This window comes from Sorex araneus, chromosome 4, assembly GCF_027595985.1.
Source record: "Sorex araneus isolate mSorAra2 chromosome 4, mSorAra2.pri, whole genome shotgun sequence".
NCBI lineage: Eukaryota > Metazoa > Chordata > Mammalia > Eulipotyphla > Soricidae > Sorex > Sorex araneus.
In genome coordinates this window covers 86,430,311-86,446,932 of record NC_073305.1, presented here as the reverse complement: position 1 = coordinate 86,446,932, position 16,622 = coordinate 86,430,311, and the positions used below count along the sequence as shown (strand labels likewise).

Genomic DNA, 16,622 nt, shown 5'->3' with positions numbered 1-16,622 from the left:
AATTTAACCTTGCTAGTGGGATTGCTGGGTGTCTCCGGAATCTGTAGGTGATCTATGTTGTATTTTGTCAGTATGGGTGATACCTTTGTTCTCCTTTACAGAATCATATTAGAGGACACAGTGGATTGGCAACCCCAGGACAAAATTGTTCTTAGCTCCTCTTCTTATGAGCCTCAGGAAGCAGAGGTCCTTACTGTGAAACAAGTTAAGGGCCACCATATTTGGATTCATGAAAGACTCAAATACAGACACATTGGTAAGACAAGAGAAGCTATTGAGATAAGAAGAATGTGTTTTGCAGTTTACCTGGGGTCTTTGGATCTGATTGCCTTTTGTGTGACCAATAATTACTATGGGACTAAACTCATTCTAAAAGATATCCTGTGTATAATTTTATTTATTTTACTGCATGGTTTTAAAACAAAGTTAATTTTGTTTTTTACTGTGAGCTTATTTTTCCTTTTCTATTCTGATGGTATGCTGAGAGATAGAATGGCTAAAAATCCTGTTCAAGGTCATTAGATAATTTCATGGCCAAGCCAGAATAAACCTCAATGGAATCTGAGTTTTCAGTTCACTTTCTGGCATACTAGATCACACAATACTTTGAATGAGGTAGTTATTATAATTACCAACTTTTTCTGTACTTAAGGAATCTTGACATAAAATTCATTTTATGTATTGACTAGGCCTGTGACTACAAAATCAAAGTTAAAGAAAAATTAAAGAGCCATATAAATAAAATATAAAATTAAGAAATAAAAAACTAAAACAAAATAAAAAAGCCATATACCCCTTCTTAAGGAAAAACATTAAATGTTTTTATTTATTACACTCAAAACTTATATATTAATAATAAATAGCCTTAGGTTTTCCAGTTTATTCTAATAAGTATGACAAACCCAGGAAATATAAGTAAGTAGTACTATATGTATAGTAATAAAGCACAGAAGTATTGAAATTTCCTATTTGGGGGATATAGTCTCATCTCTAGTACTTTAAAAAATGCCTGTTTTTTAAATACTAAATAATAATTTTATTTTTGAAGATCCCCATGCAGAGTTTTGCTACCCCATCTCAGGTCATATTTAAAAAGCCAGCACAGGAATTAGACCAAATCACAATGAGGAAAAGAGATATAGGACATTAGACCAAAGTTAGTTTAATGAAACAAAACACAACCAGTTTGGGTTAACTAGAAACGACAAAGGTGCCGGGGGATGTGAGGGTGAGGGGCATATATTGTACATTTAAACTACAGTTGATAAGGGCTAGCTGAGGAAAGACTTGAGAGAGATTAGTAACTGTCTGGGGAAACATTTTTTAATCTGGATAAAAATGAGCATAGTCTGTGTAAAACAGATTGAGCAATAGGGGCTCTGATGGTGATCAGATCAGAGTATCGAAAGAATGTCCTGTCATCTATGTCAAGATCCAAACTGGAAGTCAAGACATTAGTAGAAGAATTCTGAACAGATATGTGACATGATCTGAATAGATAAGTAGGTTGATTATTGAGAAGAGAGTGTAAAGGGGCAAAGATAGAAGCAGGGTTATCTTTCATAAACTCCTGCAAGAATTCAGGCAAGGAAAACAGTGATTTGAACCAGGATCAAAGAAAAAGGCCTGTTTTAAACAAGACAGTAGAGTATTTTTAAAAAGCAGCTAGGAGGAGTCTTTCTTTTTCAGAACGCTGCAAAGAAAAATGAAGACATAAACACAAGATGAAATGAGGGTGGAGGGTCCTGAACCCCTCCCGCTGCTTCTTTTCCTTGGATCTAGGAGGCTGTTCCGGTACCCACCGTGAGAGGGCGCTGCTGCAGACTCTCAGTCCCCTTCCCCTCCACATCCCTGCTCTCCTTCAGTTACTGGCCCAGCTGATCTGGGATTCCCGTCGTCTGGGAAAGGGATGCAGGACAAAGCACAAGCCACAGGTCTAGTGCTGATGCATTTAAGGCAGGAGGTGCGGGGTCCCCCCTGCGAATGGGGGGTGAACCCTGCTGTCTGCCCCTGGCCCAGCAGCCCGCCCAGTGCCCAGTTAGTGAGAAGAAATGAATCCTTGCCCAGACTCTCCCGCTGGTCCCAGAGAGAGACGAGGGAAGGAAGGGGCTTTTCATTTCTCAGAGATGTTGCAGAGAACGCCCCAGGACAAGCAGGCCTTAATGTTGCAAGGACTTCCGAGGGGAGAGCAAGTGTTTTCATTTGTCAGGCTCGCTGGGTCCCCAGCTGGCCATTTCGGAAATAGGGTTTTCAAGTTGGTTTTTCTTTCTCTCTCTTGCTTTTCCCCAACTCCTGGTGCCAGGAAGTGTCCATGTCACTGAGGACGGCCGAACTCTTCGCCTCGCTGCCCAGGTGGGACTTTTGACCCGAAATATCCAAATCCAGTCTGATCTGCCGTGTAAGGGGAGGCTTCTTGTGGGGTCCGTTAGGATGTCCAGCGGTGAACAATTTTCAGGTAAATGAAATTTGAAGTTACTAAGCATTACCAATTGGAGCTTATTCATCTGGGACTCTCAAAACTTCCAACTGTGAGAATTTTCATTTATAAAACAAAATGTTCAAATTAGCTGGCTCCTTTGTGCTCGGAGGAGCGATGAATTTTCTGTCCTAATCTGTGCTTAATTATCAGTGTGATGTTAAAATAATATACGAGCTCGGCACATATGCACATTTTTACCTCAAAGAAAAACATCTTTTGCAGATGTGAAATTTCCTCTGCTTTGAAATTATAGATGATTTAATGAACACTTGAATTTTATCTCTTTCCTGAATTTCTATTACTTTTTCCCAGTAGCGTGCTATATCTGATGGTAGGCCTCAGCTCATGCTATAAATTAATAGCGTAAATTTAAATTAAAGATGATTTCCATATTCTAGACTTTGAAGGATCAGTTCTATCTCTCTTTTCTCTCAAGCTACACCTCTTTTGGTATGTTGCAAAATTACTTTATTATTACTTTATTTCCTTAACTTAAGTGTTTCTTAAATATTATTTCGGGACTGTTTCCTGGTCACATTATTTCTGGGAGGGCTGTCACTGTAGGTAGCTTTAATTTAGAAAGTCACTAAAAGTAAATTGAAACAAAAATCAAAGCTCTAAAAAGACTTGGTATACAGGATATAGCCATTAGTATCTTAGAGCATGAAATGCTTTTTTGTTGCCTTGTTTGTTTTGCCCATAGAGTGAAGACCTTTATATGTGGCTAGGGGAAATAACACAAAGGGCTCTACTGAGTGCTTTGCCTATAGGCATCCTGGGTGTGATCCCTGCCACTGCATTGCCCCCCAAGCCCAAGCACTGAGCCAGGATTTGCCCCTGAGCACAGCTAGATTCAGTCCCTAAAGCAAGGTGACGCACAGGAGTTACTCCTGGTTCTGTGCTCAGGAGTTACTCCTGGTGGTGCTCAGGGGACCAAATGAGATGCTGGGAATTGAACTCGGGTCAGCCACGTGCAAGGCAAATGCCCTACCCGCTGTGCTATCACTCCAGCCTCCTCTAGCTGATAGACAAAGTTTTTTCTTCATACTTCCTCCACAAAAGTCATTTTGCTCCCCCTTTCCAAATATTTGTAGTATCTGGAGATAACTTTGCTTATTGTCCCTGGAGGGAGCTTCTGGGCTCAAGAGGTGATTAGATGCTAATCACCCTACAGTGCAGAGAACATCCTCCCTGAGAAATGATTGCTTGATTCAAAATGCCAGTGGCAGTGAGACTGAGAAGCCCTTGTCCAGAAGACAGGGCCTGAGTCGTGTAGAAGTGAGACGTCCTGAAGTACATGAAGATGGGCCATATGGGATACACAACTAAACAGAACTTGTTTTTGGTTGAAACACTGGGTCGTGCTGAAATGAAGTTTGTTGCCAGAAATAGGAGAGAAGGCACTTGTCAAAGATGAGCCCCAGCTCAGAGCTGATTAAACAGCAAGAGTGCCTTGTTTTCTAAGTTCCTGACATTATTGCTTCTAGACTTACGGATTTATCACCAGTGGAAGGGAATGAGAATGGTTTGGGTAGAACAGGAACTACTTGGCTTTCCTACCCATTTTAGCTTATTTAACCCTACCATTGATATCTCTAGGAGAGAAGGACCTTTACCTTTAGTGAGAAGAAATGAGGGGCTGTCACAAAAATTGCCTGTTTATTTGTAAATCTCCATCACACTATAATGAACACCTTAGATTTACAACTCAAGTCCTTTTATCCGTCTTCCACATATGGTACCTGCTATATATTAAGTACTCAATAAATGCGAGCAAATAAAAATATGAAGAGCAAAAAAATTCAACCAATTATAAAAGTGGCCATGTTAGCATTCAAGTAGAAGCTTGATTCTCAGGTGCCTTCTAGGCTGTGAGCCTTGTGGTATGAAGGATCGTCTCTAGGACTTGGCACATCCTTGCAGGGTGTGTGCTCTGCCACTTAAGTCATATTCTGGTTTTTACAACTCTTAACTTTATTTTTTTTGGACTTTTAAAAAAATTTTATTAGAGAATCACGGTGATGTACAGTTACAAACTTATGAACTTTTGTGTTTGCATTTTACTTATACAGTGATCGTTTACCCATCCCTTCACCAGTGCCCATTCACCTCCACTAATGATCCCAGTATCCCTCTCACCACCCCCACCTCATCCCCCACCACCCCACTCTGCCTCTGCAACAGGGCATTCCCCTTTGTTCTCGCACTTTTGAGGTATTACTCGACTTTTAAATTAAGAGTCCTCTGTCATTCTCCTCCATTCAGCAAATTGTACTGAAAATTATGATTCTCAAAACAAAAAAAAAAAGGAAAGTGGTTGTGAACAGAATTATTGCTCGATTCTTTGTTTAAATGCTCAAGACATTTTAAGTATTTACTATTGATTACTTTCCAGTCATGGATTAGTGTGCACACAAGTATAAAGATCTTGTCCAGTTGAAAATGATGGATTCTAACCAGACAAATATTTCATAAAAGCATCACTAAGGAAAATAATGCAGGTGCATTATCTTGGCTGGGATTCTAGAATCAATTTCTGTTTTTTCAGAATGAACTATTAGCTGTGTTTGTGCAGGTTCACACTGGCATTTGTTGTCCTTTGTGCCAAAGTTCTATAGAGAGAAGGTACTGACGACATTTTTATGTTATTGGGTAAGAATCCTTTTCTGTTTGTTTTTTTTTGTTCTTGGGTTATACCCGGTGGTGCTCTCAGAGTACTCCTAACTCTGTGCTCAGAGTCACTTCCTGTGCTACTCAGGGAATAGATTCATATGAAAGACAAGAGTCTACACCCTTGTACTATCTTTCCAAGACCAGCAAAGGTCACTAAATGATGTCTCAAAAGTGATTTCAGTGGACCAATAATTTGTGGTAATTTAATCAGTCTGTGACTTTTTCTACATCATCAACCAACTCAACTTTAATCGGAGTCATTTGGAAAATTCAGACATACTTGAATCTATTTTCCAGCCATTAAGAAAGATAATTTTACTCCTTTCTTAGTAGCACTTGTTTCTTCATGGAGGATGATATGCAAAGATTCTAGTTTTTCATCTGTGAAACATGATTGGGATATGTATGACGAAGACACCATAGTTCTGTCCATTTTAAATGAGAACAATAACTAAAGTTTACTTTTAGAAGTACCTAAAAGGAAGCACAGAAAGGAGAAGAATTGACTCAATAGTTCAATTGGCTGAACTCATTTTCTGCATGCAATAGACCTAGGTTCTATCCCTGGTACCACCTGGTCCTCAGAGCACCCCCCCATAAGAACCCCAGAACAAAGAGCTAGGAGTAGCTGCTAAACCCTACTAAGTGTGGCTCCCACACCAAACAAGAGAAATGAGGGACAAATTGTGACCAATGTAGGTTAGAGCAACTGACTAGTAATTGGCATAGAGCTAAATGTCTCGGTTACCTGAAACATGCCTGAATGCTTTCATTCTGCCACATCTCCCAGTCTCTGCATGTGCCTGTCTTATGGTAATCGTACAAAATATATATTTATATCTTAGGTCCAAGTCCTAGAATGTTCCTTAGTCATTCTCCACCTCAGTTTAGTTATTTGTAAAACAGGGCCATTTGACAATGATTGTGCCTGACTCAGAATTTTTGTAAAAATACAATACATAATATATATAGTATCTAATATATATGTAAGAGAAGTTTTAGATAATTATATGTTACATAGTGAGTGCTAAGTGACTTAATAGTTATAGTTAGTTCATATAATTTTCCCCATATAATCATGTTCTTATCTTTGTGGTGTCATGTTTCTCTCTGTTTTATCAAGAGTAGAAATACTGACATATCAGTGCTCATTACATGTTTGTTATATTCATCATGGACATATACATATTTATTTGTATAGTTTATATAAAATTTTATATTTATATATAAATACAATGGGCAATGTCGATAGCGCAGTGGGTAGGGTGTTCACCTTGCACGCAGCTGACCCAGGTTTGATTCCTCCACCCCTCTCTTAGAGCCCTACAAGCTACCGAGAGTATCTTGCCCCCACAGCAGAGCCTGGCAAGCTACCCGTGGCATATTCGATATGACAAAAACAATAACAACAAGTCTCACAATGGAGACATACTGGTGCCAGCTTGAGCAAATCTATGAGCAACAGGATGGCAGTGATATTGATACAAATACAATATGAATACTATATATGTACACATCATGTACATATATACATTTATAAGTTATTTAAACAATTTCTGGGCCCAATCTAATGGTGTCCAGGACTAATTCCAGACCAATTGTACTCAAGGATCAATCCTGGGGATGATTGTAGGGCCTTATGTGATGGGAGAGATGGAAGGGGTTGACTATGAATAAGGCAAGTGCCTTACATTTGTACAAGCTCTCCAGTCAAAATATTTAAATCAGTCCAGTGGTTATATTTTGTATTATATTTTACAATATAGCACTGTAGCCACAGTGTTGGATATGACAGAAACAGTAACAATAAGTCTCTCAATGAGAGACGTTACTGGTGCCCGCTCAAACACATCGATGAGCAACGGGATATACATACTTATGTATATACATACATAAGCACTGTAGCACTGTTGTCCTGTTGTTCATTGATTTGCTTGAACGGGCACCAGTAATATCTCCATTGTGAGACTTGTTGTTACCTTTTTTGGCATAACAAATAAGCCACAGGTAGCTTGCCAGGCTCTGCCATGCAGGCAAGATACTCTCAGTAGCTTGCCAGGCTCTCCGAGAGAAACATAGGAATCGAACCAGGGTCAGCCGCGTGCAAGGCAAATACCCTACCCGCTGTGCTATTGCTCCAGTCCTATTTTACAATAATTGATTAAACTAGTAAAAAAAAATGTAATAAGACTAAGGAATCCACTAATCCACTTTTATCTCCTACACAAAGAAGATATAAAAATATCGTGTGGTCAAGATAAAAAATATAGAAAAAATTAACAAGATCCTTAGAACAATTTTAATTATTTTTAAAAGTTTGTTTGTTTGTTTGTTTGGGGGCCAAACCTGGCAGTGATCAGGGCTTATTCCTGGCTCTGTGCTTAGGCAACATTTCTATCAAGTCTCAGGGGACTGTATTTAGTGCATGGGATCGAACCCAAAGCAGACACGTGCAAACAAGTTCATTACTGGCTATTTCTCAGAACTCAGAACTACCGGCTAGTTTTTAGCCCCACAAATGATTTTTGAATGTTATTGTTTCTATTCTTTTTTTAAGTAAGAACTTGTTGAATATTATGTATTTGGACATAAAATGAAAGAAGTAAAATTTGCTTTAATACTAAAGAAATGCTTAAATATTTCATAGAATTGACTGTGTTCCTTAATAGAATATCTTGGTGGGAATAGCTGTCATCTTTTTGCAGGGAGAGGGGCACACATGGTGGTGCTCAGGGGCTATTCACAGCTCTTTGCTCAGGACTAAGCCCTGTTGGTGCTCAGAGAACTACATGTGGTACCAAGTATTAAAACAGAGTCAGGCGAAGCCTTACCTCCTCTATTAGATCTCCACCTTCATTTATGGTCTTTTACTTGAGTCACTGAGAATACATAGAACCGAGTTCGTGATTTTGAGGGGTGTGGCCAGGAACCCACTATCTTTTCGTATCTCTCCAGTTCCATGACCCAGGTTTGCAGATAAATACACAGAAATTTTCATGCCTGGCTCCACAGTCTCTTTATACTGTCTCTTCTTTCTTCTCATCTAATTACAACACTTTTCACCTCAAAACAGAACTCAAAAAAGGCATTCATGTAGTATTTGAAAGGTTCAAACGGGATCATTGGCATGAATCACGAAATCAGGGCTGCTGCTGACATTTTAGTGAAAAGTGTATTCTGATATCTTAAATGGATCTTCCATCTGCCTTTCATGAGGAATGAAGAAAGAACATGATGCTATGCGTTCTTCTTTCCAGGTGTCCTTCAACTTTTGAATGTAGAGATCAAGAACTTGGGCTCCCCTTCGTATTCTTCCATTGAACTCAGTAATGTGTCAGCAGGATCCTGGATATTATCTTCTACCATCCACCAAAGCTGTGGTGGGGGCATTTATGCAGCTGCCAGTGATGGGATAATTTTGAGTGACAACATAGTGTTTGGCACAGTTGGTCATGGCATAGATTTAGAGGGCCAGACTTATTTTCTCTTGAATAACCTTATGATTCTGATAAGACAGTCAACCTGGTCCACCACTTGGGTGGCTGGAATCAAAGTGAACTTAGCCCAGAACATCACCCTCCGTGGCAATGTTGTGGCAGGATCCGAGAGACTTGGCTTTCATATCCAGGGCCACAGGTGTTTTCCTCCTGAAAATATTTGGTCTGACAATGTGGCTCACTCAAATCTTCATGGCCTTCATCTTTATAAGGATGGTGGAGTTGACAACTGTACTAGAATTTCTGGCTTTTTGGCATTCAAAAACTTTGACTATGGTGCCATGCTGTATGTGAAGAATAGCATGGAGATAGAGAACATCACTCTGGTAGACAATGTGATTGGTTTATGGGCAGCAGTCTATGGGTTATCTGTTCCACAAAGCTCCACAGAAAAGATTCAGATTGTGCTCAGAAATTCCGTCATTGTGGCCACCAGCTCCTCTTTCGACTGCATTCAGGACAGAATTAAGCCTTGCTCTGCCAATTTGACATCTGCTGATCGTGCTCCATCTAATCCAAGAGGGGGTCGAGTTGGTATTCTGTGGCCTGCGTTCACCTCCAAACCAAATCAGTGGCCTCAGGATCCCTGGCACAAAGTGAGGAATAGCCATCCTATTTCAGGCATCATGAAACTTCAAGGTAGGATGTTTGGATTTGTGTAAGTAATACAGGTTCCTGTATCTGTTCAGAGAGCCTTTAATGATATTCTGAAATTATAGTAGCAACGGAGTGCCGTATAGTCTAGGAAAAATGGTCCTGTTCTATAGGAAACATCCTGGACATTGATGGCCATAAATATAAACAGTCATTTATAATGACAATGGATGAATTTTTTAAAAAGTCACTGCTGTAGATTATAGAGAAGTAGTACAGTGGGTAGTGCCCTCACTTTGCATGAGCTTACCTGGGTAAGCCCAGCATCCCATGTAGTCCCCGGAGCTATATCAGGAGTAATTCCTAAGCACAGAACCTGGAGTAATCCCTGAGCACTGCCAGGTTGGCCCAAAACCTAAAAATGAAAAGAAATGATTCTGTTTATTCATGTTGAAGGACTTTTATGGCAATTATTTATTTTAAATACCCGACAAGTCTGCAGTAGGTGTTACATTTTCCTTTTATTCAAAGGACAAAATTGACATGCAGAGATTGTGCCTCATCTCTAGTTGTTTAGTAGTTGCTGGGTGTGGGGTAGTGGGGGTTGAAATGATAGCATAGTCAACCGATCAGATTTCTTTGGTACTGTTGTACTCACTGTCTACTCACCTAGTTTCTCTAGAAATTGGTTGGTCATCCTATAAAATAAATGGATCTTGACAAAGTCTTTTAGGAAAATTATTGCTTTTAAAGACTTTCTTGTGCTGATAAGAATTAGAAAGTCAAAGTTCGTGTTAACTCCTATAACTATCCTAGAGAACTTAGACTATCTCCTCAACATATATTAAGACTATTTAATTGCATCATCTGTACTGTTGATTGTAACATGGTCTAATGTTACATGTTTTTCAATGTTCTAGATGTCACCTTTTCTAATTTTGTGAAAAGTTGCTCTAGCGATGACTTGGACGTGTGCATTCTGCCCAATGCAGAGAATACCGGAATCATTCACCCAATAACAGCAGAGAGGACCAGGATGCTAAAGATCACAGATAAGAACAAGTTTTACTTTCCTGCATCACAATCCAGGTACCAGTTTTAATATTCACAAAGGTCACATTGGAAAGTACTTGGGAATTGTTCATCTCACGAAGGATGTTTTAAACAAATAAATGTACAGATAGGAATATAAATATATTCTTTGGGAAAGACAGTCCGTTGAATGAATGGCTCCAGTTCTTCCCATCTCCCATTTTCGTGCCTTTTGATATACAGTTCCGCATTCTCTTTCACGAAAGAGGCTATTTATCTCCCCTTTGAATCTGGGCACAGCATGTCACTTTTCCTGGCTAAGAAAAGGGCAGAAGTGATGGAGTGCACATTTTATTGATATTTTTTTATTGTTTTAGTCTTTATTAGAGCTGCTTGGGATACTTTCAAAACTACTGGCAAAAAGTGATTGTAATTCTTCCATGGGGTGTAGTGTCACTCATCTTTAGGAGATGTGGACAGTTGTTCTTGGATAGGGAGTAGTAGACAGGAGATGCTGTTTGCTGTTGGGAGCCCTTGAATAAACATTGTATCTTAGAGACTGGCATTCAGGCTAGATGCAGCTAGACTCCTTAACCTATATTCTGAAATTTTTCTTCAAGACTACAAGCTAAATGAGGAATTTTTTGTGCTGTGAAAAAGAGTGGGAAAGCTGGGACCAAGGAGATTGGTACCATTTATTTTCACACAACATTGGGAGAAGCTCCTTTAATTGGAAGAAAAGAAAGAAAATTGCACTGACGAGAAAGTTTGTTTAGACCAACACTTGATCTTTTGAAAAATCCTATTGAAGAATGGTTTTTATCTACATACAATTTAATGTGTATAGCACCGTACTGTACTGTCATCCCATTGTTCATCGATTTGCTCCAGTGGGCACCAGTAATCCATTGTGAGACTTGTTGTTACTGCTTTTGGAATATCGAATACACCATGGGAAGCTTGCCAGCCTCTGCTGTGAGGGCGGAATAATGTGTATAACATTATAATTTTATTACTACATGCATTCTATGTTTGGGCATCTAGTATTATTAGATATGCAGTCCATCTTATACTATCCAATATTCTTTCTACCAATTTCTTATTTATTGAATGAAGTGGTTATAAAGTTAAATGATGTTAGCATCTGATTTTTTTGTATTATAAAAACCTGACACTTGGTAGACATGCAATAAATATTTAATATTATTAGGAGTGATACCTACACATATTATACCAGGGAAAATAAAATAAATTCTTAATAATTTAATGTTCAAGTCTCTATAATTTGTTTATATATCCTGCTTGACTCTAAATTCTGAAAATATAGAAAAAAATCTACTTATTTTTATTATCGTTGTATGATTTCACCTGCAGGTAGTTAATTTTTAATATGTATTTGTGGAATTAAAGTAACTATGTTTACCTGATTTGAATGTAGATCACATACAAATTGATAGCTACAATGATAATCTTAAAATACAGTAAAGTTCTAAAGTTTTACAAAGAGATGATTATATTATGCTTGGTTGGAAGATTCGGGTGCATTTCATTTTATTTTGCTTCTTATACAATAGAAAACCAATGTAAAATTACATATTCACCTAACCAGAATATTTAATAAGAATTTCTTTGTTTTTTACCCTATAACTGGGAAATAGTGCTTACTCTAAAATTTTGTTTTCTATCTATGATATTCATTTTTAATAATAAATTCCTATTGGATAGATTTTTTCAAGAAAATATGACCTATAAATATTTGTTTCTGCCTCTGTGATATGAGAAATTTTCTTTCTTCCTATGCATACAGGAAAGATTTAGAAATGCTAGTCTGTCCTGAATCAGATTGTGAAAATCTGGGAAAGTATCTCTTTAAAGACCTGGATGGGAACACCTTGGGTTTGTCTCCACCGGTTTCTGTATTTCCTAAAACAGACGCAGAATGGACTGAATCCTTCTTTAAGACAGGTCAGTGATGTCTGAATTCCATGTCTCCAGTGAGAGAGCATGTGTGTGAAAGAGTTGTTTGGTTGTGTTGTCCAGTGGCGAAAAGAGAAAAAAGATCCCAGGAAAGAACCAAGTTCTAGAGTTGGAGTGTGTGTTACTGTGCTGCTTAACTCATAATCAAAGCAATATTGGGTGTCTAAGAGGTGTGCTGACATCACTGCTGTACCCTTCATGGAAACAGCCAGTTTCTATATTAGTAGGACAGATTGTAACACCCGCCTCTCTGCACTGGCTAGGTGTACAATTCTTTCTCTAGCTTCATCACTTGGTCACTGTGCTCAGAGTTCACAATGGCCTGGAAGAAGGTCCCCTGGATTCAAAGTTTGTCCTTCCGTTCAGTTTGCCTTTATTTTCTCTGCCTCCTAAATTGTCCTTTGGGGACTGCAACCTAACAACTTTCCTCTTGCTTATGCAGCCAATGCTCAGTTAGCGATCCATTTATTTATTTATTTATTTATTTATTAGCTGCCCTCCTGGAGACACTGTTACATTTCTACCTCCATAACCAATGAGACTCCTACTAAATTTTCTTCTGCTTTCTTGCTGCCTGTGAACCTAAAGAATTTCCCTGATTTTATCTCTACTTATTTGGTTAATTCTTTTATGAAACATTTTAGTCTCCCTTTTCTGAATATATAATGTTCCAGGCCTTTGTCTTCAGACCTTTTTTTTCTACTACTCAAACTTGCTTTCAGATCTAAAATTTAAATAATGTTGACAACTTTCAGTTTTTATATCTAGCTCATATTCTTCTCTGAACTTTGTTCTGGAATATCCACTTGAGTCTCTGAGAAAGTTGATTGATCCACCAGGTTCAGCACGGCCTCAATGGGATTCTTGCTTTTCTGTTTCATCTACAACCTTCTTCTTGCTGAATTTCCCTTCTAGAATAATTGACATAATTATTTGTGGGCATATGTTAAAAAATCTTTATTCTTTGTCCATTCAAACTCTTTCACTTCTGCCCATCATTATCTTTCACCTGACAAAGAAATAGCTCTCTGTCTGTTTTTCTTCCTACTGCTTCTGAATTTTGTAGTCTATTTTTCCCCACACACAATTATCAGAGTGCTCTTTTCAACTTCTTATTGGTTTTTCTTCTCTTTTAGAACAGAATACAAATTCGAAGACTCTTGTAGTAACTTGTTCCCTCCTCCCTCCCCCACTTCATTTCCTGTAACATATTTTGTTGTTGTTTTGGGGATAAACCTTGAGTTGCTCAAGGCCTTCTCCTGGCTCTGCTTGCAAGGTGCTCACTCCTGGCACCTTGGGGCTGGAGACGGAAACCAGGTCAGTTGTGTGCCTGGCAAGTGCCCTACTTGCTTCATTATCATCCCAGCCCCCACCTCCCACAGTCATATCTTTTTAGTCAAGCACTAAAGTTTTCATTTTCCTTTAATATGATAAACATATCACTACCTCAGAATCTTTGCATTAGCTATTTCTTTTTCTCTACCTCGGATATCCCAATAGCATTACTTTTATAATTGGCTCCTGATTAAATGATAATTCCTAAAAGATGTGACCACTTTGTGATTTATCTAAAATAATTACTTCGTATTTCTCTAGTCCAATTTAATTTTTAATCAGTTCTCTTGCTTAAAATTAACAGATGCACTTGTTTACATTTTTTTCTTTTTTTACTGTTTGCTCTTTAAGAACACAAACTTTATAAGGACAGTTATTTTACCCTGTTTACTGCTCATATATTTACCCTGCTCTTATATCTGGGGATGGGGGTGGTATTTAACTAATGTTGTTTGACAGATTAATCAGATGATTTAATTCTTAGTAACCAATAGATTTCTTATGATGTTGTTAAGGCATTGTGGGCTTCAGATATTGGTTTAAGTATTTATTTGTAACGTGAAACCTAGAGAAAAAGGCAATTGGTTGTATATATTTTTTAGTCGCTTCCATCAATCTTCCATTTGAACTATTGTTACTCTATAGAATTTGGAAATTAGTGAAACATCTTCATGATAAATTTTAATTATCACATATTTTCATGCTTCAACACTTTTTCATATTTCCCTTAAAAGTTTTCATATGGTAGAAAACTTTTGCCTTTTCATATTGCCTTTGCAAAAGAGTGAAGGCTTTGACTATAATATTGGTTTTTTAAAAATCAGTACTAAGTTCATGGAAATGCTAAGCAAATATTATTTTGATATGTTGATCCTATCTATTAAATATAACCAGCTAATAAAGATTTTCACAGAAATATTTAAAATTTTCAAGCTCACATATAATAGGAAATATGCTTTGAGTATAGAGAAAAAAAGATAGGAAGCTACATTTTCACTTGCCACTTGATCAATTCAAATAGCTTTTTGTAGTAAGTTATTCTACAACAATTAATAATTCATAAAACAATTCTTAACTTATTGCCTTAAGAAATGCCCACTGTTGAATTTGTCTATGCTATGGGGAAAACATCACTATATTTCAAAAACAGGACATGAATAATTGGTGGCTTTTCTAAATGTGTGGATTTTTGGTGGGGATCACATTTCTGTGAAGTTGGTAATAAAGATATGTGTTCCAGAGTTCTAAATGCTAATTATATTTCAGAAAAAAATAAAGATCATATTTTATTTGCAGGCTATATCGGAAGCAGACAGTGATACAAAGCCTAGAAATTGAGTAGTCTATTGGGGGTGGAGGGTGGAGTAGATACTGGAAAGTAGAAAAAAAAAAGGAATGTGGCAGAGAAATGAAGGAAGCCAACATCAGGTGTGTTATCTAACTGAATTCCGTTGTGGCAGCCAGAGTTTAAGTCTGGCTGTGACCATGAAAACTTAATTCACCTTATTCCCACACAGCAGTAAGTCAAGATCTCAACATCTCAAATCTTAAATCATCATGGCTTGAGGTATACTTCTGAGTCCAGTAGTTTTGGAGAACTTTGGCTTTCCCAAAGTTCTGTATCATCTCTGTACTTTCTCCGGTGACTAGGAGAACCTCTCTCAGCAGGGAGTCGGGAGTTTTTGCAGCAACAGTCTTTGGTGTGTGAAAAGGAGAATGGGTAGCATAGGGATGGAGACGCTAAACATCTGCCACAAGCAGTGCTCTCTACTGTTGATCAAATACTCCATTTAACCAAGAGTGTTCTTTTTGGCTTCTTTTTGCTTGTAAACAACTCTTAGGTGGTTGTTTCCTTTTGTTGTAAACATACTAGTTATGCAACAAGCTCATTTGCTGGTGGTTTTGTACTATAATTTTTCCCCCTCTCTTTATTGGTCACAAAACATGATTCAATGTAAAACTTTGGCTGGTTTTATAATAGACCATACACTGTTTGTGAGACAAGCACGAGGATGCATGAGGGGCTGAAAGTATATATTACTAACTACCCTAGCCTCCCATTATTTTAAAGCTTTATAACATTTTAAATGAGATCGTTTTAGGTACCAACTGCAATAGAATCTATTGTTTACTGTCCTAATGATAAAAATCTGTGTGCTTTTGTGCTTTTACAATGGTGAAAAGGCATCCAGAGTGCCTTCTGGTGAAAAAAGAATTGTACTATTTTCTTTTGACTTCCAAATTGTGAACAAATCCTTCTTCCCTAATAAACTCAGGTATCTTTTTATTCTTCTTTTTTTAAACCATTCTCTTCAATGCTACTTTTCAAAAACTGTCCACAATTGAAAGTTTTAAATCCTTTTGTGAAAATCTATATTAGCTGGTTATATTTAACAGATAGTATCACTGCATTACTGTCATCCCATTGCTCATCGGTTTGCTCGAGTGGGCACCAGTAATGTCTCCATTGTGAGATTGTTGTTACTGCTTTTGGCATATTGAAATAGTAAAACGAATTTCATCTTAACGAAATTAATTCCTGTTTTGTTTTCTCCCTGTCCAAGAGTCTGTGATCTTTTGTAAAACAAGGAGGGCAATGCCACAAAGATGAAAATGGAGAACAGTGGAACCAACTTTCATATATATTCCATCCAAATGGCATTAAGCTGGACATATTCTTATGCCCTTTCTCAATTTTCTTAACAACCAGTTTGAAGTCCATTGCCTTGAAGGTTTGTTTTTAATTTGGAAAAAAATATGTGCACATTTAAGTTTACTTGCAAAATTACTGATATCCAAAGGCCCCGACATATTGTCATATACTCATTTCAGGAACAAAAATTTCCATGTGTATCAACTAAGAAGAATCCTGTGCCAGTGGGTTTTACTATCTGTGAAATGCAGGGAGTGTAGCCAGGGGAAAAGAGAGCTGTTAATTTTGTTTTGTACTTATCTGCAAGTTTGCATTTGCAGCCAAGTTTGAAACATGCATGGCAATAGAGTGAAAGGCAGCTAATTCCAAGTAGATGATCCTC

General features: G+C 37.8%; 1 protein-coding gene across 1 annotated transcript in view; it reads left to right on the top strand.

Annotated features, from left to right (window-relative positions):
* The window catches only part of PKHD1 (PKHD1 ciliary IPT domain containing fibrocystin/polyductin), a 552,653-nt gene that overhangs the window by 385,609 nt on the left and 150,422 nt on the right, over positions 1 to 16,622 (top strand). Inside the window, exons 55-59 of the mRNA XM_055136692.1 lie at positions 102 to 256; positions 2,303 to 2,455; positions 8,410 to 9,288; positions 10,164 to 10,332; positions 12,083 to 12,240. Of these exons, the coding sequence (XP_054992667.1) occupies positions 102 to 256; positions 2,303 to 2,455; positions 8,410 to 9,288; positions 10,164 to 10,332; positions 12,083 to 12,240 (1,514 nt within the window). The remainder of the gene's footprint in view (positions 1 to 101; positions 257 to 2,302; positions 2,456 to 8,409; positions 9,289 to 10,163; positions 10,333 to 12,082; positions 12,241 to 16,622) is intronic.